General features: G+C 49.9%; 1 protein-coding gene across 5 annotated transcripts in view; it reads left to right on the plus strand.

Annotated features, from left to right (window-relative positions):
- Nucleotides 1-23,521, plus strand: part of LOC138489237 (AN1-type zinc finger protein 2A-like) — a 422,968-nt gene that overhangs the window by 132,070 nt on the left and 267,377 nt on the right. For all 5 annotated transcript variants that reach the window (XM_069616923.1, XM_069616925.1, XM_069616927.1 and 2 more), the window contains one exon: nucleotides 23,243-23,315. In XM_069616923.1, the coding sequence (XP_069473024.1) occupies nucleotides 23,243-23,315 (73 nt within the window). The remainder of the gene's footprint in view (nucleotides 1-23,242; nucleotides 23,316-23,521) is intronic.

Consider the following 23,521-nt stretch of genomic DNA (forward strand, 5'->3'; position numbering starts at 1 on the left):
GCCCTTCTCCCATTCAACTTCGCATTCCTACCTGTTGTTCAAGGGTGTAACTTGATACATTTATATGTGAGTGTTTGTGCGTGTTCCTTAATGCGCCTGGGAATTGTACTATGATAGAACGACGAGACCTGATCTCTTGATTGTGTCTCGAACACTGCCTGTGAGTATTCATGCCTACTCTTAAATGCAGCACTAATTCGTATTATATTGGTCGCGCACATGCAATGTATTCTACATGACCTTATTACAAGTCAAATTATTTTCCCCTGCATAAATCCCAGAATACATGTCTCCAGCCAACTACCATCACGCATGGGTTCTCCCCTACCACCTACACCGGCCTCTGCCCATTCTCCACATTTTAATATATTTTCGAGGGGATTGGGTCCTCCGACATATTCCATATCTATGACAGTAATCACCACAGCTGTGCTGCTTTGGAAAATCTTTCGGCGTCTGCGTCCTACGTCGATGACGTTGATACGCCGCCCTCGAGGACCTCCTCCGACGGCCGACGTCACTGCATGTTATAAGTAGGACGCACAACGCCCGTAGCCTCAGTTCTATTTTTTCCGCGAACGTGTTTGCTTTGGAGATCTCGGCGCGCCTCGACTCTTTGGAGTTGCTGTTCTTTCGGTTCTTCGAACCTGTTCGTTTTGTGTAAAGTATTATCGGCTTCCTCTTCTTGCACCCCGTGTCCGGGCTTCAAGAAGTGTGGGGACTGCGGGTCCAAGATGTCGGTGACGGACTCTCACAACGCCTGCCTTTGGTGCCTCGGGGAGGCCCTCGACACGGATGATTATGTCGACTGCCAATCGCTTACGTCCAAGGCGGTGCGGGAACGTAAGAAGCAGCTGTTGGTCGGTAAGGTGTCCAAGCCCCAGAAGGCGAGGTCCACTGGGCTTTCGACGGACGATTCGAAGGGCGACTCTCCGCATCGTAGTTGTAAGTTTAGGGGGTCTCGGTCCCGGAGTGGGTCCCGCCACTCCTCTTCGAGGCACACCCGGACGAGCCGTCATCGGTCGCCTTCCCCGTCCTCATCCGAGGACTCCACCCGTCGGCGGGTTTCTTATCCCACCAAGTGTTCCTCCCCGGAGGAGTGGGCTTCCTTCGGGAAGAAAATGTTGGCGATTCTTGAATCGCAGGGCTCCGGTCCGTCCGCGCCTCGGAGAGGGGTCGGTCGTGACCGTACTGGAGACACCGCTCGTACGCCTTTGGGCTCGGGTGGTCGGCACGATTCGCGGGAGAGGTCCCGCTCGGACAAGGGTAATTGTTCCAGTCATGCCCGTTCCAGGTCCCGGTCCTCGACGCGCTCAAGCCCGTGTGCACCTGTGCAGTCTTGAAAGAAGACGTTGACGCCGGTGGCGCCGAGGTCGTCGACGGACTCTCTCGAGGGTCCGCCTCCGAGGAGGTCATCGACTCCTTTGGCGCCCAGAATGTTGAAGGACACGCTCGGGGCTTCGCCCTCGAGGCCTGTGTCGAAGCCGTCGATGTTGTCGGCGCCCCGCTTGACGCCGAACTCGACGTCGACACCGTTTCACTCGACGCCCTTGGCGCCTTTCGAGGCTGTGGTGTTGGAGGTACCTCGTGGCACGGGGGAACCCCCTAGAAAGGCTCTGGCCAAGGCAAAACTTGTCTTTCTCCCCTATTCAATGCCCACTTTCCAGCCTATGGATTATCTTTTCGAGGTGGAAGAGGGTTCTGAAGACGGGTTGGTTTCAGACACGGTACCAGATGAGATTCTTTCTGGTCATAGCCAGATTGAGGACTTGCGTCAGTCACTGCATGACCCCAGTGATCTGGACACCTCTCCGGAGGTGGAGTTCTGTAGGCCCGAGCCTGGCACCCATGCCGAGTCATCGCACCGGCGCCTTATGTCGAGGGTCACAGACTACTTGGGGTGGTCGCCGCCCCCAGTTGATTTTGTGCAGGATGACCTGACGGATATCCTCGGTCAAGGTCCACCCACTGACCCGGTACTGCCATCCATATGGCTCTGCAAAAAAGGGTGGCAGCTGCTTGGACTGCTCCGGAGAGTCTCCCGGCAGTGGGCAAGTCTTTGCCGCGAAAATACCGCCCAGCCAGTAGTGACCCCTGCTACTTGACCACGTACCCCACTCCGGTGAGTTTGGTGGTGCAGGCGGCTACGGCCCCAGATAAGCAGGCGTTGTATCCTACCATCCCTCCTGATAGGGGGTATGGCGCTTCAGGCAGCCAACTCCGTATGTGCCTTGTCTCGTTTCACACACACTCTGTGGAACTGTATTGCCTTAGCAGCTGAACATATTCCTGAAGGGGACGAACGGGATAGTTTTCTTGCTATTATTCAGGATAGCAAGGATGCCATGTGTGAGTCCGTTCAGTCGGGTTTGGACATGGCAGACTGTGTCAGCCGGTCCATGGCGGCGAGCACCGTGATACGCAGGCTTACGTGGTTGAGGAAGTCAGGGGGTTGCTCCTGATGTGCAAGCCAGGCTCCTTAACATGCCCTTTGATGGTGAACATTTTTTTGGCAGTAAGGCTGACAAGAGCCTTGAGAGGTTGCAGATCTCCAAAGCTGCAGCGAAGTCCCTGCAGTCCGTCAACCTCTGCCTTTTCGTCCTAGAGGACAGCAATGGAGGGGTGGGTTTCTTTCGTTATTACTCATCCTTTAGTAAAGCGAGAGGAGCTGCAAGTCAAAGGGGCCCCCGTAAGAGTGTCGGAGGTGGAAAACGAGGTACTCGAGGTGCCAAGGCCGCTCGGGCTGTTGCCTCTTTGCCTTTGGGCAACGCCGCAGCCGCTTCAGCTCAGTCATGAGGCCATGTCCCATGGTTCGCCGGTTGGGGGAAGGCTGACGCAGCATCTTGCAGAGTGGCGCAGCATTAATTCAGATGTGTGGGTTCTGGAGATCATTACCCACGTCTACTGTCTTCCTTTCCGGCAGAGGCCTCAAGACAATCCACCGGGGAATCTTTCTTTGAAGAGTCCGGATCCGCTCCTTGCGCAGGAAATTCAATCCCTGCTGGAGAAAGGCACAATAGAACTGGTGCCTGTAGCGGAGAGGTACAAGGGATGGTATTCCCTTATTTTTTGATTTCCAAGAAAGACTGGGGATTGAGACCCATCATGGACTTGCGCCGTTTGAACAAACTCCTCAGGAAGGACAAGTTCAAGATGGTTACTCTCTCTCAAGTCCTCCAGGCCCTTCAACTTCAGGACTGGTTGGTGTCTCTCGACCTCAAGGACGCTTATTTTCATGTGCCGACTGATCCAAATCACTAGAAGTACCTGAGGTTTGCGGTTGGCGACTCGCACTTTCAGTTTCAGGTCCTGCCGTTCGGATTGACCTCCGCCCCGAGGGTCTTCACCAAGCTCATGGTAGTGGTGGCAGCGCACCTCATGAAAGGGGGGATTCACGTCTACCCCTACCTGGACGATTGGTTGATCAGGGCGCGCTCTCCTGAGCAAGTCCTGGATCATCTGTCAGTCACCTGCCACTCCCTCCACAAGCTGGGCTTCTCCCTCAACTTAAAGAAGTCCCATTTGACACCAACTCAGAGGCTCAAGTACATCGGAGCAGTGCTCAACAAGTCCCTGGGGCAGTGTTTTCCTCCCTAAGTGAGGGCTCATCACATTCAGCAGATGGTGCACAAGTTTCAGCTTGCCCAGAGTGTCTCAGCGTTCGAATTCTTGAGATTGCTCGGCCTCATGGCATCCTGCATTCTTCTGGTGCCGGAGGGCAGGTTGTGGATGAGATCTTTGCAATGGGTACTCAAGCTCCAGTGGTCTCAGTCCTCCGGCAGGATGTTGGACCCTGTTCAGGGGCCGTCCTCGGTCGCCCAGGACCTTCTGTGGTGGGCCATCGAAGACAATCTGATGAAGGGGGCTCCATTTTGGCTACCCTGGCCGGAGGTGACGATCGTGACGGACGCATCCCTCACGGGATGGGGAGCTCATGCCAACCAGTTGACAGTCGGCGGTCATTGGTCTCTGTCGGAGTCCAGACTCCATATCAATCTGTTGGAGCTGAGGGCCGTCAGGCTAGCCCTGAAGGCTTTTCTGCCGACTGTGCGAGGGAAGAATGTCCTGATCCTGACAGACAAAATGGTGGACATGCACTACCTCGACAAAAAGGGGGGGCAGGGTCACTTCCTCTGTGCAGGGAGGCGATGCAGCTCTGGTTCTGGGCAATCCAGCAGGAAGTTTTGATCTCGGCAGTTCATCTGGCCGGAGACGAAAACGAGACGGCGGACGCTCTGAGCAGGCAGAGCGCGATCTCTCACGAGTGGGAGTTGGCTCAGGAGATTCTCCTGGAGATCTTTGCCCTTTGGGGGACCCCTCAAGTGGATCTCTTCGCCTCCATTGTCAACCGGAAGTGCGAGAGGTTCTGCTTGCGGGAATTTCCTCCAAAAGGAGCCTTGGGAGACGCGTTCGTGGTGCAGTGGTCATTCCCACTGCTGTATGCATTTCCTCCAGTCCCTGTCCTCCCGCAGGTACTGCGGAGGTTACGGAGGTTCGGTTCCCGGATGATCCTCATTGCTCCGGCGTGGGCCCGGAGGACGTGGTACCTGGACCTTCTCGACTTGTCCATCTGCCCTCCATGTCGTCTTCCCTACCGAAACGATCTGCTCTCACGGGAGGGGGGTCAGGTTCTCCGTCCAGAGGTCAGATCCCTCAACCTTCACGCTTGGTTTCTGAAAGGTTGAGGTATAAGGATTGGGACCTCCCTGAAGACGTGATGGAGGTGTTGCTCTCGGCCAGACGGCCAGCAACAAAGTCCCTGTACCGTTGGCATAAGTTCTGCGACTGGTGCAGGGTTAAGAATGTGGATCCTTTTGCATGTGACATTCCCATGGTTCTGTCTTTTTTGCTTTCTTTGACCCACAGGGGCTTGCAAGTGGGTACCGTTAAAGGTTACCTGGCAGCGCTGTCCATAATTAAGCGCTAGTCTGAATGTGTTTCCTCCGTCACCTTTCCAGGTGCCCGGTTGGGATTTGAACCTTGTTCTCAAGTTTCTGATGAGTGCTCAGTTTGAGCCTTTGCATTCATGCCCTTTGAGACTGTTAACTCTTAAAACTGTATTTTTGGTTGCGGTCACTTCCGCTCGCAGAGTGAGTGAGTTACAGGCACTTTCAGTTCAGCCACCCTTCACTGTGTTTCATAAGGACAGGGTTGTCCTTAGTTTGTCCTTCCTTTCTTCCGATGGTGGTGTCGGGATTTTATTTAGGCCAGAAGGTTGTTCTTCTGTCGTTTTATCCTCCTCCACATCCTGGTAAGGAAGAGGAGAGGCTCCATAGGCTTGATCCTAGGAGAGCGTTAAGCTTTTATATTTCGCGCATGTCCCGGGTCGGACTGGACGATCAACTCTTCATTGGTTACGCTGGAAAGCGTTTGGGACAAGCTGTGACGAAACAGACTTTGTCTCGCTGGATTATTCTGGCTATTTCTGAGTGTTGCCCCTTAGCGGTCGGCTTGCAGGCCCATTCTACCAGGGGTATGGCTGCCTCTACTGCCCGACAGAGGGCTATTCCTATTCGTAACATCTGTGATGCAGCCACCTGGGCTTCGGTACATACTTTTGTACGTCACTACTCCCTTGACTCCATCCATGGGCAGGATCTGGCCTTTGCTCCGCAATTTGATTGGGCATTCTAAATTTCTGTATTCTAAATTCTTTTCCCACCTCCTTGCATTGGTACTGCTTTGGGAGTCTGTCATAGATATGGAATACGTCAGAGGACCCAATCCCCTCGAAGAACAAGTTACTCTCTTACCTGGTAACGTTCTTTCGATGGGATGGTCCGACGACGTATCCCATATCGCTCCCTCCCTGCCTTCCCCGCTACAGAATTTCTTATGCGATTGCAGCTTACAATTCCGCAAGGCTTTGCTTTGTGTGGTCAGACTGGCAGAAGACTGGTGTCACACGTTCTGGGAAAAAACTACAACTGAGGCTACGGGCGTCGTGCGTCCTACTTATAACATCCAGTGACATCGGCCGTCGGAGGACGTCCTCGAGGGCGGCGTATCGACGCCATCGACGCAGACACCAAAAGATATTTTCCGAAGCAGCACAGCTGTGGTGATTACTTTCATAGATATGGAATATGTTGTCGGACCATCCCATCGAAAGAACGTTAACAGATAAGAGAGTAACTTGTTCTTCTGTATCTAAATTGCCTAACTAGCCAAGAGTTCATCTAATTGTGTAGAATGGGAGCAAATGTCTTCTGCAACAGTAGAAAAGGCAACATTCCTCTGGATACTTTAGTTACTAAAATGCTTGAGAAGGATAAATTATTAAGGACCCTGCAAAGGAGTCCCTAAAAGCGCACAAGCTGTTAAGCTTGTGAAAGAGGTATGGGTGGACACCCAAACACCTAGGATCGCACTCTAGTCACACTGGAGTGACCATTCGGATTGAGGTAAGTTCTCCCTTGAGCCCCACAGTACCTTAGGGTGGAATGCAGCTGGATTCTTTCCTGTATGGCAGCGATGGACCCGGTCTCCGGATTCTTCGGCCTGGTGACGGAAGGAAGGACTTTGAATAGGATGTCATCAGCGGTCGCGAGACAGGACCCTCAGCAAGGATGTCTTAGGGCCCCCATGTCGGTCTGTGGTTTTTGCGCCTTTTCATCAGCCCCAACAATGAACGGTTAACGCCCGGTCGATCTCCTCGATTCTGCAGTACTGCACTCTAGTGTGGGGTCTTGGATGGGTGGAATTGTGCCTCTGTAGGTCCAACTGGAGTTCAGTTCTGGGAGGATTAATTCATGCAAAGACGTTGGACTGCAAATGGTTAGTTTGCAGCCCTGAAGGAATCGTACAAAAATGTAGACTCCAGTACTGCGCCCCTGCAGGTACTGCGCCTTTAGGTATGCACAAAATCCTGATTTACTGAGCACAAGCAGAGTAGGGGTGTTGGGGTGTCATCCGCACACCTTAATGGTAAGCGGGGGATAAGAAGTTAAAACAAAAAAAAGTCGCTGCAGGGTCGGAAGAGACAGTGACACACTTCACTGTGTGCCGCCAAAAAGGTAAGTGGAGGTGGGGATGCAGTGCACAGTGATCTATCTGATCACTGTGCTGCGCCATAATGGGAGTCTGCGCAGTTATCACATAGAGTCGCCCTGAAAGGTCACAGCACCTCGGGGGATGGCTTGATCTGCAGTTTGTTTCAGGACTGGTTGGTCCCACCAGCCAAAGAGCAGGAATAGTCCTTGTTGGAGCTCAAGGACAGCAGTGGCTGCTTCACGGTTACTGGAAATGTCAGTCTAGAAATACGGATACCTCTACTTTGAGAACGCAAACGCTTTTCGGTGGCCGTGGTCCAACCGTCTCATGCACGATACGACAGAATATAGGTTTTCGAGTTTGTCAATGTACGGCCATTTTGATGTAACAAGAATCGCCATTTTGTTTTCTAACCATTGCTCATTGCTTTCTGTTCCTATTGCTTCGCAGTATATTTTCCGCTTACACTGCTCGACTGTGGAACATTGTTGTCTGTATGTGAAAAGGACAATGCCGCAGGGCCGTGAGGACAATAGTTCGCTGAAGCACAAACGTAGGCAGCGCCAGGAAGAATGCCCGGCTCCCTCCTTAATGTATCCTTGAATCAGAGCTGCAGGGCATTTAATCATTTCACAGCTGCCAGCCAGTCTCGTTATATGGTAGAATATGTTAGAATAAAACCGCTAAAGGCTTGAATTATGCTTTTCTTACGGCCCCCCTTTGCTGAGCCCGCTAGAGCATGTCGGCTCCCAGGACGCGAATAGCACCTGATAGATAGCAAGGTCCGGAATGCAACTCTCCCCGTATGTAGTTCGCTTCCAAGAACAGAAGCGACGTGTTTTATTCAATAACCGAAAGATGCCTTCGCACTCACAAATTGCAAATTGTGACTAGAATAGATGTTCGAAGGTGTCATAGTGGTCGGAGATGTCCATCATCACACCAAGTTCAAAGAAGCCCAATAAAGGGGCAGTGTTAAACATGTCATAGCTGATTGTTTGATATGCATTTTGTATATATGTAACTGATGTACGTAATTCACTCTCTTGCGTCCCTCGAGGTCTAGAGATGCACGTCGCGGGGCGTGAAACCGAGTTGGCCAACTGAGACTTTTGCTTTGCAATAAAACCCTAGCTTTGGGAATACAACCTCGTGTCTGGCGTCTCTATCGTGTGTGGTGACCCGCCTTGTTTCCATAGACGCCAGGGTCCCCTAGGGGCCCCTTTCAGAAAGGTCTGCAGGCGTCTGGTTGTTTTCCGCTTCGGATCTTCTGCTAGTGATTGACTTGCTTTCTGCTTCAAGAACCTCACCTTTTATTCAGATTTCCCATTCACTCCTCTGCAGTTTACTGGAAGTGTGCAGGTGGCTGTCCAATGAGGACAGCCAGCCCCCCAGTGGGAACTGGTCCCATCAAGCACATCAGCAGACTAAGGACAGGGGAGTTTTGGGCTCCTCCCATACTTCATGTCCTCTCAGGCACACAAAGGGTTTTCGCCAAAGGGCTAACAAAGGACAACCACACAAGAAATGATGATAAAAGAAAGGAGCCACCATGTTAGAACGTGACCTTTTTGTGCCTAACCGGGGCTGGGAATCCAGCCTGCGGTAGAACATAGCACAATAGTTGGTAGAACACGCCCACTAGCACCAGCCTTAACTATAGGGGTGTTGCTGGGATCAGAAATTCAGAGGTGTATTCCCTTAGCACTCCACACAAGGTGGTGTGTACTAATCTCTCAGAAGTTTGTTTTTGGAGGGATACCCATCTTTCCTTACGAACAGTCGTTTTTACGGAAAATTAAAGAATCTAAAAAGGAGAATCCAAAGGGTCTGCAACAACACTGCATATGGGGTGCTGTGTGCTGCAAAAGCGTAACACAGATGCCTCTAAGAGATATGGAGGAAAGCTAAACTCCATAGACCTGGGTAAAGCATAAACAACAGTTTCCATGGTTAGGACATGTACGAATGAATGAGGGGGGAAAAAGCCCCCTTCCCCATTCAGGGGAACAAGACTAAGGTCTAGAAGCAAGCAAAAAAATGCTGCGGTTCTCAATAGGAGAGGGGCATAAAACTGATGCATCTCCCTAACACCTACTCTCACTGAGCAGATTCCTTGCAAAACTGTGCACACGAGTGAGCTGTGGCATACATGACCCTAGAAAGCCTGCAGCTACGTGGGTTTGGGTTACCCTGAAGCCCACACCTCCCCAGGACAAGGAGTGTGGTGAGGTGCAAAGCCCCTTTGGAACTGGAAGGACTGGTACTGACAGTTGAGAGGCTTTGAAGCTTTAGAACCTTTGAATACTTGAGGCCATTATGGGGGAGGGGCGCAAGGGAGAGCTCCTCAAAGGGAACGGGACCTGTCTACATCAAGGAGAGAACCATCCTAACTGTTTGTGTTTCGGAAGATGCCATTTATATTTAAGTGTAGTCCTTGTAAGGAATCCCCAAATATATGTGTTAAGCTCTAACGGATGGGCTTTGCTGCTTGGCTGGACTTGGCTGCTTGTTGGCCCCAGGCAACCTTATGAAAATGGTTTGATTTAGTACTGAGGTGAAAATTGCATCATGTACATTCCTATAACAGGCCAATGAAATAAAGCAACCAACGTTTACGGCTTTAGATCAGATCTTATACCATCCGTCTGGATCTGCTCACACAATGGGCCAGTTTGATGGGGCATTAAGACTGTTCTTTCACCTACAAATAAATCAAAACACCACAGCATGAGACAAGGGAGGGCCAGACGGTTGGGAGATTTTATGCTTCATCCCCTCTCCTAGTGGGCTCAAAATGCTTTTTGCTGCACTTCTGGGCATTTTTCTTGTTCTCCTGAATGAGGGGAGCCTTTTCCCCCTCATTCATTCTTACATGCTCTAACCAAGGGTACTCTGTTCTTTGTTTTAACAATTTGTATGGAGTATTGCTTTCTACCGTATCTCTTAAAGGCATCTGTTAAACTTTTGCAGCACGCAGCATCCTCTGTGCAGTGTTGCTGGGGATCCGTTGGGTTCTCCTTTTTATATTCTCATATGTTCCCTAAGAACTACTGTTCTTAAGGAAAGAGGGAGGCTTTGTATCCTTCCTAAAACTTTAACTTCTGAGAGATTAGAACACCCCACCTTATGTGGAGTGCTAAAGGGATACCTAGTATCTCCATTATCTCTGCTCCTGTGACTTTTTGGTACATGTACAACCCTACAGTTATGGCTGGTGGTAGTGGATGTGTTCTACCAACATTTGTGCTATTTTCTACCGCAGGCTGAATCCTCGGCCCCGGTTATGCACAAAAGGGTCACCTATGTTCTAACATGGGGGCACACTTCTTTTTTTGCCATTTCTTGTGGTCGTTTGTTAGCCTTTCTTCCTTTCTTCTACTGTTCTGGGAGGGGGCATGTCTGAATGTGTGTTTTGTCTTTGGCAGGAACCCTTTGTGTAGCCCACCTTGTAGCCCACCTTGGCTCCAGTGTGTCTGTGAGGACAGGAAGTATGGGAGGAGCCTGAAACCCCCCTCTGCTTTGTCTGCTGATGTGCCTGAATGGAACCAGTTTCCACTGGGGTGTTGGCTGTCCTGATTGGACAGCCACCCACCCCTTTCTGTAAACTGCTGCTAGAATTTGCAGAGGTGTGAATGAGAAAACTGAATAAAAGCTGAGCTTCCTGATACAGAAGGCAAGTTCTACCACTGGAACAGAAGATCCGAAGTTGAAGACAACCGGATACGCCTGTATACGCTTTGAGTAACTGTGAAGCAACCACGTCTGTCCAGACCCTGTTTTCTTATTGAAAGAGAAGCTCCGAAAGGATGACTCCTTCCATTTGGCTGGTGGGACTTAAGACAAACTGCAGATCGAGCCATCCCCGGAGGTGCTGTGATCTTGCAGGGCTGCATCTGCGATACCAGGGGACCTCTGACCCATTTTTAGTGCTGTATCTTTGAGTGAACAAATCCTCCCAGAGCTTTGAGCTCCAGTTCGACCTCTAGAGAGGATCCCACTCATCCAAGTCCCCTCACCAGAGTGCAGGACTGCAGAATAGAGGTCGATCGACCAGGTGGTAACAGTTCACTGTTGAAGCTAATAAAAAGGTGCCAAAACCGCAGACCGACGTGGGAGATCGAAGAAATACTTGCTGAGGGTCCTTTCTCGCGACTGCTGCTGTGACATTCCATTCAGAGCCCTTCCTTCGAATGTATTGCCCTCCAACGTATTCCACATCTTTGACATGTAATGTCCACAGCTGTGCTACTTGGGACATTTTTCTGCAGAGGGCGTCCTGCGTTCATGGTGTTGGGTCGATGTCCCTCGAAGGCCTCAGTCGAGGGCAACGTCACCGGATGTTATAAATAGGAGGCACAGCGCCCGTAGCCTCAGTTCAGTTTTTTCTGCAAACGTGTTTGCTTCGAGAACTTGGTGCGCCTCGTGAATATTTCTTCTTCTTCGACCCCTCCGACTCTGTGGTCTGGCTTTAAGACCTGCCGGGACTGTAAGTTGAAGATGTTGATTATGGTCCTGAACCGCATTTGTTTGTGGTGTCTGGGCGAGAGTCATGACACCGACGACTGGTAGAAATACCAGTCGCTGATGGCTAAGGCCTAGCGGGAGCATAATGGGAAGTTAGAGGTAGCTAGGGGTTCTAAACCCAATAAGTCCCGTAAATCTGTGAATGGGATGTCCACGACGATTCGAGGGGCGAGACTCCTTGTCGGAAGGAGTCCCGGGGATCTCGGTCCCGGAGTGGATCCCGCCATGCGTCGTCCTCGTCTCGGCATTCCCGGAAGCGCTGTCACCGGTCGCTTTCCCCGTCCTCCTCGGAGGATTGCGCTGGAGGAAAGTGGCTTGTCCCACTAAGTCCTCGGCTCCGGAGGAATGGGCAGCCTTCAGGGAGCAGATGCTGGCGATTTTTTCAATCCCAGGGCACAGCTCCGTCCGCACCTTCGGAAGAAGTCGGCAGGGAACGATCTTAGTCCGAGACTCGCGTGCTTTTGGGCCCAGGTCCTCGGCGCTCATGCCGATTCCTCTTATAGGAGACTGATGGCTAGGGTTACTGAATATCTTGGTTGGTCTAGTCCTCTGGAGGCATTTGTTAAGGATGACTTAACTGATATTTTGAATCAAGGTCCGTCCTCTGATCCAGTGTTACCTTTTCATTTGACTTTGCAAAAAAGGGGGGCGGCTGCTTGGCAGACCCCAGAATCTCTTCCGGTGGTTAACAAGTCGTTAACTAAAAAATACTGCCCTTCCAGTAGCGTCCCCATCTACCTTTCCTCTCACCCCACTCCCGAGAGTTTGGTGGTTCAGGCAGCTACGGCCACCTCGAGGTAGGCGGCGTACCCTTCCATCCCTCCTGATAGGGACGACAAACGCTTAGATGGTTGTGCACGCAAGGTGTTTTCTGCGGGGAGTATGGCGCTGAAGTCGGCCAACTCCACTCTTGCCTTAGCAAGATTGGTTCCTTGCTCTCATGCAAGATGGCAAGGATGCTATGTGTGAATCCCTTCAGTCGGGATTGGGCACGGCCGACAGTGTTAGCCGGTCCATGGCTGCGAGCACCATTATACACAGGTTTGCATGGTTGCGGAAGTCTGGTTTTGCTCAGGATGTACAAGCCCGTCTTTTGAACATGCCCTTTGATGGCACGCATTTGTTTGGCAGCAAGGCTGACGAGTGCCTTGAGAGGTTGCCGACCTCAAAAGCTGCTGCTAAATCTTTGAGCGCAGCTGTGCGTCAACCTCCGCCTTTTCATCCTAGAGGACAGCAGTGGAGGGGAGGTTACTTTCGTTACTACTCCTCTTTTGGTAGGACGCGAGGAGCTGCCAGTCAAAGGGGTCAACGTAAAAGTACCTGTGGTGGTTGGGGAAATAGAGGTGCCAAAGCCGCTCAGGCAGCTGCCTCTTTTCCTTCAGGCGCTGCCGCTCCAAAACAACTGAGGCCATGTTCTATTGTGCGCCAGTTGGGGGCAGACTGTCTCAGCATCTCGAAGAATGGCGAGCTATTACTTCGGATGCGTGGGTTCTGGATACAATAGCCGGTTCTGGATACAATAGCCCACGGCTTCTGCCTTCCCTTCCTAAAGCGGCCTCACGACAATCCACCGGGGACTGTCTCTTTGAAGCCTCCGGATCCGCTCCTTGTGCAGGAAATCTTGACCCTGCTGGAGAAAGGCGCTATAGAACTAGTGCCTGTAGCGGAGTGTAACAAGGGATGATATTCCCCATATTTTTGGATTCCAAAGAAAGACTGGGGATTGAGACCCATCTTGGACTTGCATTGGTTGAAAAAACTCCTCAGGAAGGACATGTTCAAGGTGGTCACTCTTTCTCAGGTCCTCCACGCCCTTCGACTTCAGGACTGGTTGGTGTCCCTGGACCTACAGGATGCTTACTTTCTGTGCTTTGGATGAATCGGCACATGAAATGAAAGTACCTGAAGTTTGCTGCTGGCAGCTCGCGTTTTCAGTTTCTACAGGTGTAAGCAAAAACCGACCTTTGGTATAAGTCTGTACCACACACTTTTGGTAGCGAGCTGAGCAGCCAGGCTTATCTCAAGAGGAAATGTGAGCAGTAAAAGCAGTTACACAGAGGTATCACAAAAACAGGGGTTCAAGTAGATACTTACACTCAAGGGTTCTTGGTGAAAAATACTTAAACATTTATTTACACAGTTATTTAGAAAACTTTTACCAGTAGAAATCAACTCAATATTAACACCAATATACTAGAGTATCAAACTCTAAGTGATAAAGACAGTTGGCGCTCCCCTGGAAAAGGAGCCAAATAGCACTTCAATACTTTTAAATCAGAATAAAAAGCATAGGCTTGTATAAAGGGTTAGAAAACACTTTTTAGATAATGCAAAGGTTCAATGTACCAGGAGGGTCAATTCGATTCAATAGGCCAGGCCAAAGTCAATAGTCTAGTGTTCTTGGATAGGATAGCACAGTTCTGGTACAAATGGAGAAGTCTTTGTAAAGGTTTCTTAGAAGTAGTTCAGACGATAAAGCAAGATATGTCGGGTCACAAGCTGATTATACCTGCAAGTTGGGAAAGTTGCACAAACTACCACCGCGAGAGTTGGGATCTCTCAACCATATAACACAGTACCTTTTAAAGTGGAGCTAAAATATGCAGCAGAAGACGTTGGTTCCTGGCAGGTCCTGCAGGTCTTCCTGAGCCTCAGTCATGGGGACAAGAGGGAGGACATCGGGTGAATCCTGCACTGCACAGGATCGTCGTCTGAGCAAACAAAATGGCGTCACTTCAGCTCAAATAGCTGTGGCTTTCAAACACAAACTGGTGTCCTTCCCCCTGGTTAACCTTAACCACCACAAAGAATGGTATCCAGGCGTTTGCTGAGTTGATTGGTCCCACCAACTCAAAGGGAGAAGCTGTCTTTGAAGGAGCTTCTCTCTCTATGGATTGGAGACCTGGCAATTCAGGGTTGCAGCAGGGCTCCACCGGACAAACCAACGGTCCAGTGGTTGCAGCAGCTGTCCTCTTCCAGCTTCGGTTCTTTCGTTCCTGTGGTTAACTCTGACTTCCAGTCCTGGAGACTCACCTTTTAAACAGTTTTCTCCCATTCATTCCAGCCTAGCTGCCACTCACCCAGCAGGTTGGCTGTCCTTGCTGGACAGTCAGCCAGCCAATCACGCCAGAGCGCATTTGGGTCTCCTAGGAGACTAAGCACAGGGAGTTTCGGGCACCTCCCTCACATCCTGTCCACCCCAGACACTCGGGTGCCAGAGGAGGGCTTCAGCACTGGAGCCCGCCAGAGGGCATCGAACAAAGGGACCAAACCTGTATTGGCACGCAGATTTAAAAACAAGAAGGACGTTTCCACAAAGAAACGCCGAAAAAAGATGACCAGAGTCTGTTTTTACAGAGGGGTCTTGTACACCATATTGAAAAACATGGCTACCCTGATTTTTAGCTACCGGTGTTCGCGGCCGGGAAAATTCATGGTAGTTCATTCTAAAACCACTGCCACCAGCCATTTCAATAGGAACGGGTAGCATTTGACTGCTACAAGCGTGTTTAGACACAGGGCATACTAGGTAACCCCTCCAGCACTCCATTATAAGATGGTGCGTACTGGGTCTATGAATTTAAAGACTAGTAGAGTCAATTTTAACTTTACATTCTCTGGGGAACAGTAGTTCATCCCAGAGAAGGTATTTAAACCTTGGGGAGTCCAAAGGACACCCCTGTGCCACTCCACTAAAGGTGCTGTGACACAACAATAAAAAGATGCCTTATGGGGTTATCTAAAACTCCATAACCAAAGAACACCAGAGTAAAACATACATCAAAATACGAGAGTGGGAATCAAAGGCTCACACTCTTTCCAGGTAAAAATATAAATCCTAGAAATCCCACAAAGTTGCTGGAGGTCTCACAAGGTAAGGGAAATTAGCACATTCTTGAGAATTCTCCTTAACACTCCCTAACTGCAATTATGCAATGCAGGATTATATATTTGCCTTCGGGGTCTATGTAATTCTTTTTCGGTGTAAATCTGATCGATTTGTGAATTAGCGTCAGTACCCGCCTTGCCTGTGTTGAGAAGGTGGTGTAGTAACGGTTAGGTCCAAAGATAGGGCCAGACCAGCCGCCATGTGTTTCGTAGCATGTCTCTCCTGCATGAGTATTATCTTTACCCCGTCTTTGTGCATATGCAATGATTCTGCGCACCTTAGTAACGTTGCTTACTCCTCTCACATTCCATGACATTAACTTGGTTGCCATCCCACCATTCAGGAGAGATCCCAAATTCTGCGTCCTTGTATGTAACAGACATGATATCCGGTGTACATCTGTTCAGTATAAAACATGCATGTTGCCGTACTGCCTCTGCTATTTTAGTTTTTGCTCACCACAACTTGGAGACCCCCGCCACACTCCCTCACTGCCCACCCCAACCAGGCAGTCTATGCATCCCACCCCACAATCTCGTCATCGATCAGCCTACCCCAACTTGACTCACCAACTCGGGAGGTCCAATAGGGACCAGAGACTAACAACCTTCAATTTAACCATTGCAGCTGCATGGGGGGTGCATTGTTACCGCACAGTCACCAGTATAAGTTCTAGGGTGATATACCCAACTTTGAAACATATGGGAGGCGGCTAGAGTGTTTGTGTGCCACTATCAGCTCATGATAAGGAGAACAGAATGTACTAATGGAGCAGTGTGTGCAGGTATCCTTAGTCCGCTTGGACGTCTTCCTTTCAGTCGTCGGCACGATTATTCACAGGCATTTGTGCTTCGATGAATTTCACCGCCTCCTCAGGGACGGTGAAGATGTAGAGTTTACCCCTGAAATTGAGTTTGAGGCGTGCTGGGAACAGCATTGCATATTGAATATTCCTCTCCCTTAGCATTTTTTTCACCCCCAAAAACTGGTGTCGCTCCTGTTGTACTCCGGTGGAGAAGTCGGGAAAATTTGTATGGTTTGGGAGCCCAGCCTCTGGTCTTTATTTTTTTTTTCTTTTCCCCAGGCAAGTTGAAGTAAGTGATCTCTATCTCGGAAGAATAGCATCTTTGCGATAATGTGTCTGGCGAAGTCTCCAGGCTTGGGGTGCTTGGCCAGTGCTCGGTGGGTGCGTTCTACCGCGATGAAGGGTGTGAGCCCAGGGTTCCCCAAGAGGTCTTTAAGTAGGTTTTTGGTAGCTAGTTCCATTTTACCCGCAAGTGCGTCTTCGGGTACCCAGACTTTCCAGATATTATTCCTACGTGAGCGGGATTCAAGATCGTCGCACTTGCTTTTAACTGACTTCATATCTCGGGTAGGGATCGCTACCGTGTCTTGAAGTGTGTGCAGCCTGTCTTCAAAGTCTCTGATTCGAGTCTCCGCATCTGTGATTCTGGCACCCTTGTGGGCCAGCTGGGTTCCTAAGGAGGCCACATTGGCATTGATGTCATCCAGTTTTTCATGTATGGCCGCAAAGTTCTTGGCCATTGCCTCCATCATGCTGGTGAAATCTGGGCCGGTATGGAGACGGGTATGGGGATGTCGTGCTGACCCAGTGCTGGCTGGCCTTGCTCTGATCAAGGTGTTGACTTTGTAAAATTGCCCATGGTTATGGTTTTCCTTCCTTCCCGGGCACCTTTGGTCTTGGTATGTGGACAGTTTGCTTTTCCGGTCCCCTGCGCAGGATCCGGCAATGGATTCCTCACTGGAGGTGGTGGCTACTTATTAGTAAAAGGGGTAGGTATGTGTGCTCAGAGGAGTATCATGGGGTGCAGCTGGCAATTATTCCTTGAGAATATCGAAGGTCCCAAGGTGTAGTGTGGTCGGAGCTGAGACCAATGTGGCACTGTAGCCAGGCTGCGGTGGGGCCGCGCAGTGGATCTTCAGTCAGGCCTGGCTGTTATTGGAGCATGTGAAAATTACCAGGTCAGTCGCACTTGCCAATAACCTAGAGGAGAAGGCCACACTTCTCTGTGCATGTGGCAACGGTGGAGTTTCATGGGCGTGGTCCGGATGGCATTTAGCCATGCACAAGTGTCCTCACAGTGCGTGGTGGCCCCTGGGTGACTGCAGGAGTAATCTGCGGTCCCAGCCAGTGCAGGGGGGAGGCCCAACAGGTCAGCCAGTATTGCAGAGGGAAATATAGGGCTGCAAAGGTAAGTAATGGCAGTTCCTGTAGAATCTATCTTAGGGGGCGCCGGCTGGGGTCCCTGTATTTTCGGCACTCACTTGGGTAGTTGAAGCAGGCGGCAATTGCAGGACCAGTGTCGTAGCCGTAGTATTTACGTAGACCTGTGTTGGGCAAACCCATGCAAGGAGGGAAATCTTGTAATGCTGTTGTCCCCCACTTATAGTAGACGAGTGTTGATGGGCCTCGGTGTCCACCCCTGCCATCAGCGGTGCCCAGGCATGCAGCTCGATCATGGTGTGCAGTCTCCTGGGACCTCGACAGCTCGTAGGTCTCGGTTCAAGCTGGCAGCAGGCCGCGGCCAGCCGATCGTGCGCGGAGCCCGGCACCCGTTCCAGCCACAGATATTATTGCACTCCACGTAATACTGCGTCAGTGGTATGAGGGCCCCCGTGCATCCATGTGGGAGAGTGTTGTCGGGCTGTGGTTACACTCCGGGGACTCCTGCAGGGGACATCTAGCAGGCTCGGGAGCCGGTGCGGCTATTCGGGCTAATCTCTCGCTTCACCCCAGAGCAGGAACACCGCTAGTATGGCGCTGGATGTTCAAATGCGGTCTGGACAACGGAAGGCCAGCAGTGCCGGTGTGGCACAGTGCCGATCCCTGGCTGGCGTTGAACTGGTGCAGTCTTGAGGAGGAGGGACCGTAGCCCCTCTGATGTGGAGCCTGCGGCGATCGAGGGCAGGATCAAATGCACCTCCGGCACTGGAAAGCAGACCGCCAACCTGCCAGCGGCACGGTCAGCTCTCCATGCTCGAGCCCCCAGAAGCGGCCCTCTCCTCACAGGAGGGGGGGGGGCAGCAGTAGTTCTTGTCGGACCCTTGCGGGTCATGGTCTGACCCCGTATGGTGCTGGCAGGTGGATCACCCCAGTACAGCTGCGCCCCGGTGGGCGTCCGTCGGCCACAGAGGGGGTGCAAAGCGCCACCACAGGCGCACGTGCCCAGAGTGGCCGCATGTCTCCCCCTTAGGTCACACTCGGGACCCTCCTGTGTCAATCAAGGCGTGGAGAATTATCAGCCCCTGTGGTACCGTCCTTCGCTCCAAGAACAAAGCCGCTTCAGTGAAATCAACACAGCCGGTGAGTTGGGTAGACCGATACAAAACCAGTCTGTGTTGAAGCCAAGATTGCAAGCAGCAGCATTGTATGGCTAGCGCTGGAACGAACATAGTTAAAATGCATATGATAAGAGACGCAAGTGAAGTTGAACTGCTGAGTGATTGAACTTTAAAGCAAGCTACAATACCTTTGACAGAGTGGTCCGGCACTGCGTGGGTGCTCAATCAAAGGTCCCTGTAAGGTATCTAGCTGAGAAGTGACAAAAGTAGATATATTTGGTCTGAGCCCAGTGGAGGGAGACCAATTGAAAGAGAAAGAATAAATGTTAATAGAAGTAGTCCTGTGACGGGTCAAGCAAAATCCTGTGCACAATTGAAAGTCTTCGATTTATTTTGATGAAATAGAGAAAGTTTGCAACAGTACATGAATTTGGTCCGAGCCAGGCAGAGGGAGACCAATTGAAGATTTTGTGTTAAAGTGGGTCTGGCGGACGGGGACTCGGGGTAAACAGTAAATTACCCGAGATTCCTGAAAGAAAAGGAACTTAAATGTTTTGTCGTGTTGCATCAGGCCCTCTGAAATAGGTCTTTGGATGGCAAAGAGACTTTGGCACAGAAGGCCCTGATGTAAAATCTTTAACTGCATCCTCGTGCTAGGAAGCCAAGAGCATGTGCTAAGCTCTAGTGTACCGCCTTGTCCCAGTCTGAAAACGTGGGGAAGGGAAGCCAACGGCTTGAATATCCCGACTTATCATTTTAGGAACACTTCTTTTGCACAACATTGTTTCCCACACTATTTGTATTTGGCAGTAAGGATTGGCAATAGGTCTATTAGAATAGGCCCTTTTATTTTGAAAAGACTCTTCTGTGACTGCGTTATTTGATGGTTATTTGATGGTCGTAGCCTGCTCCCACCTTTAGACTAGGATTAGATGGGCGTTTTTCAAACCCAATAGAAGTTCAATCGACACCCTTGAACTGCGATCACAAGCTGCAGACTCCCTCCTCCGACTGTGCCCAGGATTCAAGCTTCAGGTTTTAGATTCAGTTTCAGAATAAATTGGTGAGTGAGAGGCCCTTAGTAATACACATTTGTTCCCCATTCACTGAGGCTGAGCCAGGCGGCCCAAAAGCCATACATGGTATTACCACCCAACAGCCAGACAGGGGGGGGGGGTGGAGTGGAGTGGAGTGGAGTGGAGGGGGGGGGCAACAGACATGTATGGAGTTTCCACCCAACAGCCATTCAGGAGGAAGGGCAAGAGTCAGGGCTTCCCAGGACTTTGGGAAACAAGGTAAAAGGCAGTAGAAACCAAGAGGCCATAAGGTCCATTGTGCCTCTTATTAGGAATTCATTGACGGCACAGTCTGACAGGAGGCAGTCCCACAGCCATATATGGTCTTTGCACCCTACAGCCAGTAAGGAAGAAGGGGACAGAGTCAGGACTTTGGGGAAACCAGGTTTAAAGGCAATAGAAACCAAGAGGCTACAGTGGCATCTTGAATCCATCGATTCGTATGGCAGGGACTGGGTGTTCCAAAAACGGAGGACACTCTGAGCCACTTCCAAGTCAGCATGTAGCTGCCACCAGCACACACCCTGCTCTGTGGGTGGGCAATGCACATGTGTCCCAACACACACACGGTGTACAGGGGTGTACCCCCACACTTGGGTGCCATAAGGGTATCCCATAGGTGGTGTTCACTAAAAGGAAAAATGAGCTGCACTGCCACAGGTCCAGGCTGGACCTCAGTGGCAGAAAACATACAGAAAACACACACAGAAGTGGAAAGACCAGGACTAGGATACCCTGACCTTCCAAAAGGCCTTTCCAGCATCACAGTATGCATTTTATTTGCATTTATAAAGTGCTTTACGCCAAAGCACCTAACAAAAATATTTACAAAACAGTGCAAATCAGTTGGGTGATGGCATCATAAACCAATGCTAGGAGGAGAGTAGATGGTCTTCAAGGCCAGAGCTGAAATGTGGGTAGGCAGAAAGTGTCGAGAAAGCGTGAGCGTAGAGAAAGTGAGTGTATTCCAGTGTAGTGTAGCCAAGAGGGAGAAATAGCAGTAGTGGGACAGAGCACAAGGTGGACCGGGAACTGTTGATAGGAATTGAGACAAGGAGCGGTGGGAGAGTAAAATGATATGAAGGAAGAGATTGGGTGGGCAAGATTATGAAGACTTGAAAACAAGGCAAAGAAAGTTAAACTCAAGACGACAGTGAAAAGGCAACCGCAGAAGAGATGGCGTCTCAAGGTGAAAGTGAATTCAGGAGACGAATAGACCTGAGACAGGGAGTCCAAAGCTAAATGAGGAGTAGTAGATGAGAAAAGATAAGTGAGTAAATTAGCATCTTGGAAACATGAAATGTGAGAAAAGGCCAGGCGTAAAGAATGTTAAAAAGTAAACCATAGATAAACCCTGAGAAAGAGATGAGATGTGCAAAGTAAAGGCAATAGAGGAATCCAAGTGCACACAGATTGCGGGAAGATGGATAAATAGGTAGAGTAGATGGGTGAAAGGAGACCGAAGTAGGAGGCAAGAGAGGAGGAATAGTTGAAGCAGGGAAGAAAAAAACCTTGGCCTTAATGTTGGTCAGCCATCCAAGATTGGATGGCAAGAAGGCACGAATTCAAGGTAGAGTGAATGGAGGAGGTGAATGCAGAAAGGGATAGAAAAAAGCCAAGTGTCGGCATTGAGATAGTGCGACAGCCCAAAGGAGGAAATTATGGAGGTGAGAGGGCAGGTATACAGGGGGGAAAGAGGGCCCAGAACCAAGCTTTGGGTGACGCTGTGATTAAGATGGAGAGTAGTGGAGGATTTGGCAGCCAGAGAAACAGAGTAAGTGCGGTTAGACAAGTAGGACTTAAACCAATTCCGATCCACCCCAGAGAGACGGGAGAGGGAGAAAAGAAGTGGTCAACAGTATCAAAGGCAGCTGACAAATCGAGACGGAAGGGACTTGAGAATGGACAAGGCGCTCCATGAGCTTAGAAATATGAGGAAGAAGGAATGTAGGGCGGAAATTGGAAGGGAGAGAAGGATCAAGTGAAGTTTTTGTTAAGGATAGGGAGAATAGGAGTGTGCTTAAACCAAGAAGGAAAAGATGAGGACAAGAGACATTGAAAAGTGCAGTAAGATAAGGCAATAGACTTTGGAAATAAGAGGAAGCAATGGGATCAAAGGGGGCTGAAGTTGGATGGTCTCGAGACAAAAGAGCTGTGTCAAGAGTTGGAGAATGGGGGAAATGAGGACATACAAGCAGAATGAGAGGGGGAAAGAAGAGGCAATAGTAAAAGCTGAGCACAGGAGGGGTAACCTTAAAGGTAAATTATGAAGCCAAATCACTAGCCCGAAAGGGATGACATAAGAGTTGCCATTCATCAGGAGAAAGAGAGAATATGAGTCCATGTTTGAAAGAGGCGACTGGAGGCGATCAGAGTAATGATTGCTTGACAGAGAAGAGCAAGGTCAAGTGAAGAGTTGGATTGCTTACATATTTGTTCTTCAGTTTGCATAATCGCCTAGGACTCTGGGAATACCAGGGTTACCTGATGACAAACCGCTGAGCCACTGCTGCATCCCTTGAAAACTGACAGAATCCTGTTTACTAAAGTAGCGGCACTGTCCCACTGCATCACGTTTGGCCAAACAGTCCAGCAATTTCACCCATCATACTTGCCTCCTGGCCCTTGGCTGGGGATTGATGCCTGAAGGTGCTACCCCTTTCTTGTTGCACCATGACTTTGACAGCTCTGTTACCTTATAACTGCAATGATTCCCTTTGGCCTTCAGTTACATTGGCACTGCCAACAACTTTGGGCAAGAATTGTACTGGCACTAGTTTGACAGATCCAAACTGTGAAGCTTTCTTCTAGTCCTTTTCCCATTTGAATATAAAGTGTTTTGCCTCCATTCTAAAAACATTCTGTATGTTTGCATTTGGACTCTGAATCCTTGAAAGTGTAGTCACTGCCAAATAATGTATTTACAATATATTGTGTGGACAATTCGGTATTGTTTGTTCCTTTTTACAACCTTGATTCCCACCTAAGAGTTGAGCCTTGAACTAATTCACTGTGTATATCCATGTAAGAATCTGGCATCTACGGTGAAGTCCTGCAGCCTAGGTGTTGATGAATTTTCCTCTGTTCGGCCTAGGAACATCATTCTAACATCCAGTCCCTGAAGACTACTGGTAACCTGCCCATTCATACAGCAAGAATATTCAGTCTCCCAGCTGTTAGTCTACTAGAGCTCCTCTGTCCAGCCTAGTTGGAAAAAAAGGCTCTTTTCAATAGTGCATTATGACTGCTTCATGCACTGGAGTAGTTTGTACAGTGATGGCATTATGGTGGATGGCGTCAAGATGGCCAAAGAAGTAATCTGTTCCAGTAGAGCACTGCTATAATAACTTTTTTGTCAAAATCAACAGCTGTAGAAAAGCAAATGCCTGTCGAACACTTATTTCAGAAATGTAAAGGGGACATTTCTCTTTAATACTGTCCCTTTGTTCCACAGAGTGAGTGACCCTGGTCCAACCCAGCCGCCTCCTACCGCTGTATCTACGGCAGCCGACCTCCAGAATGGATTGGTAAGTGCTACCAATATCTGTCTCCTAGCACAAAAAGAATGTTTGCTTCTCCTGATACAGAAAAGCCAATGGAAACCGTAAGGTGAAGGATACAGCTACGATTTGGTGATCACAGGGAAGCATGACTGTCTGAAAATATACGCTATCTTTGGTTCCCTAGATTGAAGGCTCGCAGTCAGCCTTTTAGATAGTTGAGCAAGCTACGG

Source organism: Ambystoma mexicanum, chromosome 9 (assembly GCF_040938575.1).
Source record: "Ambystoma mexicanum isolate Mex_15411 chromosome 9, UKY_AmexF1_1, whole genome shotgun sequence".
In the NCBI taxonomy this organism is placed as follows: Eukaryota; Metazoa; Chordata; class Amphibia; order Caudata; family Ambystomatidae; genus Ambystoma; species Ambystoma mexicanum.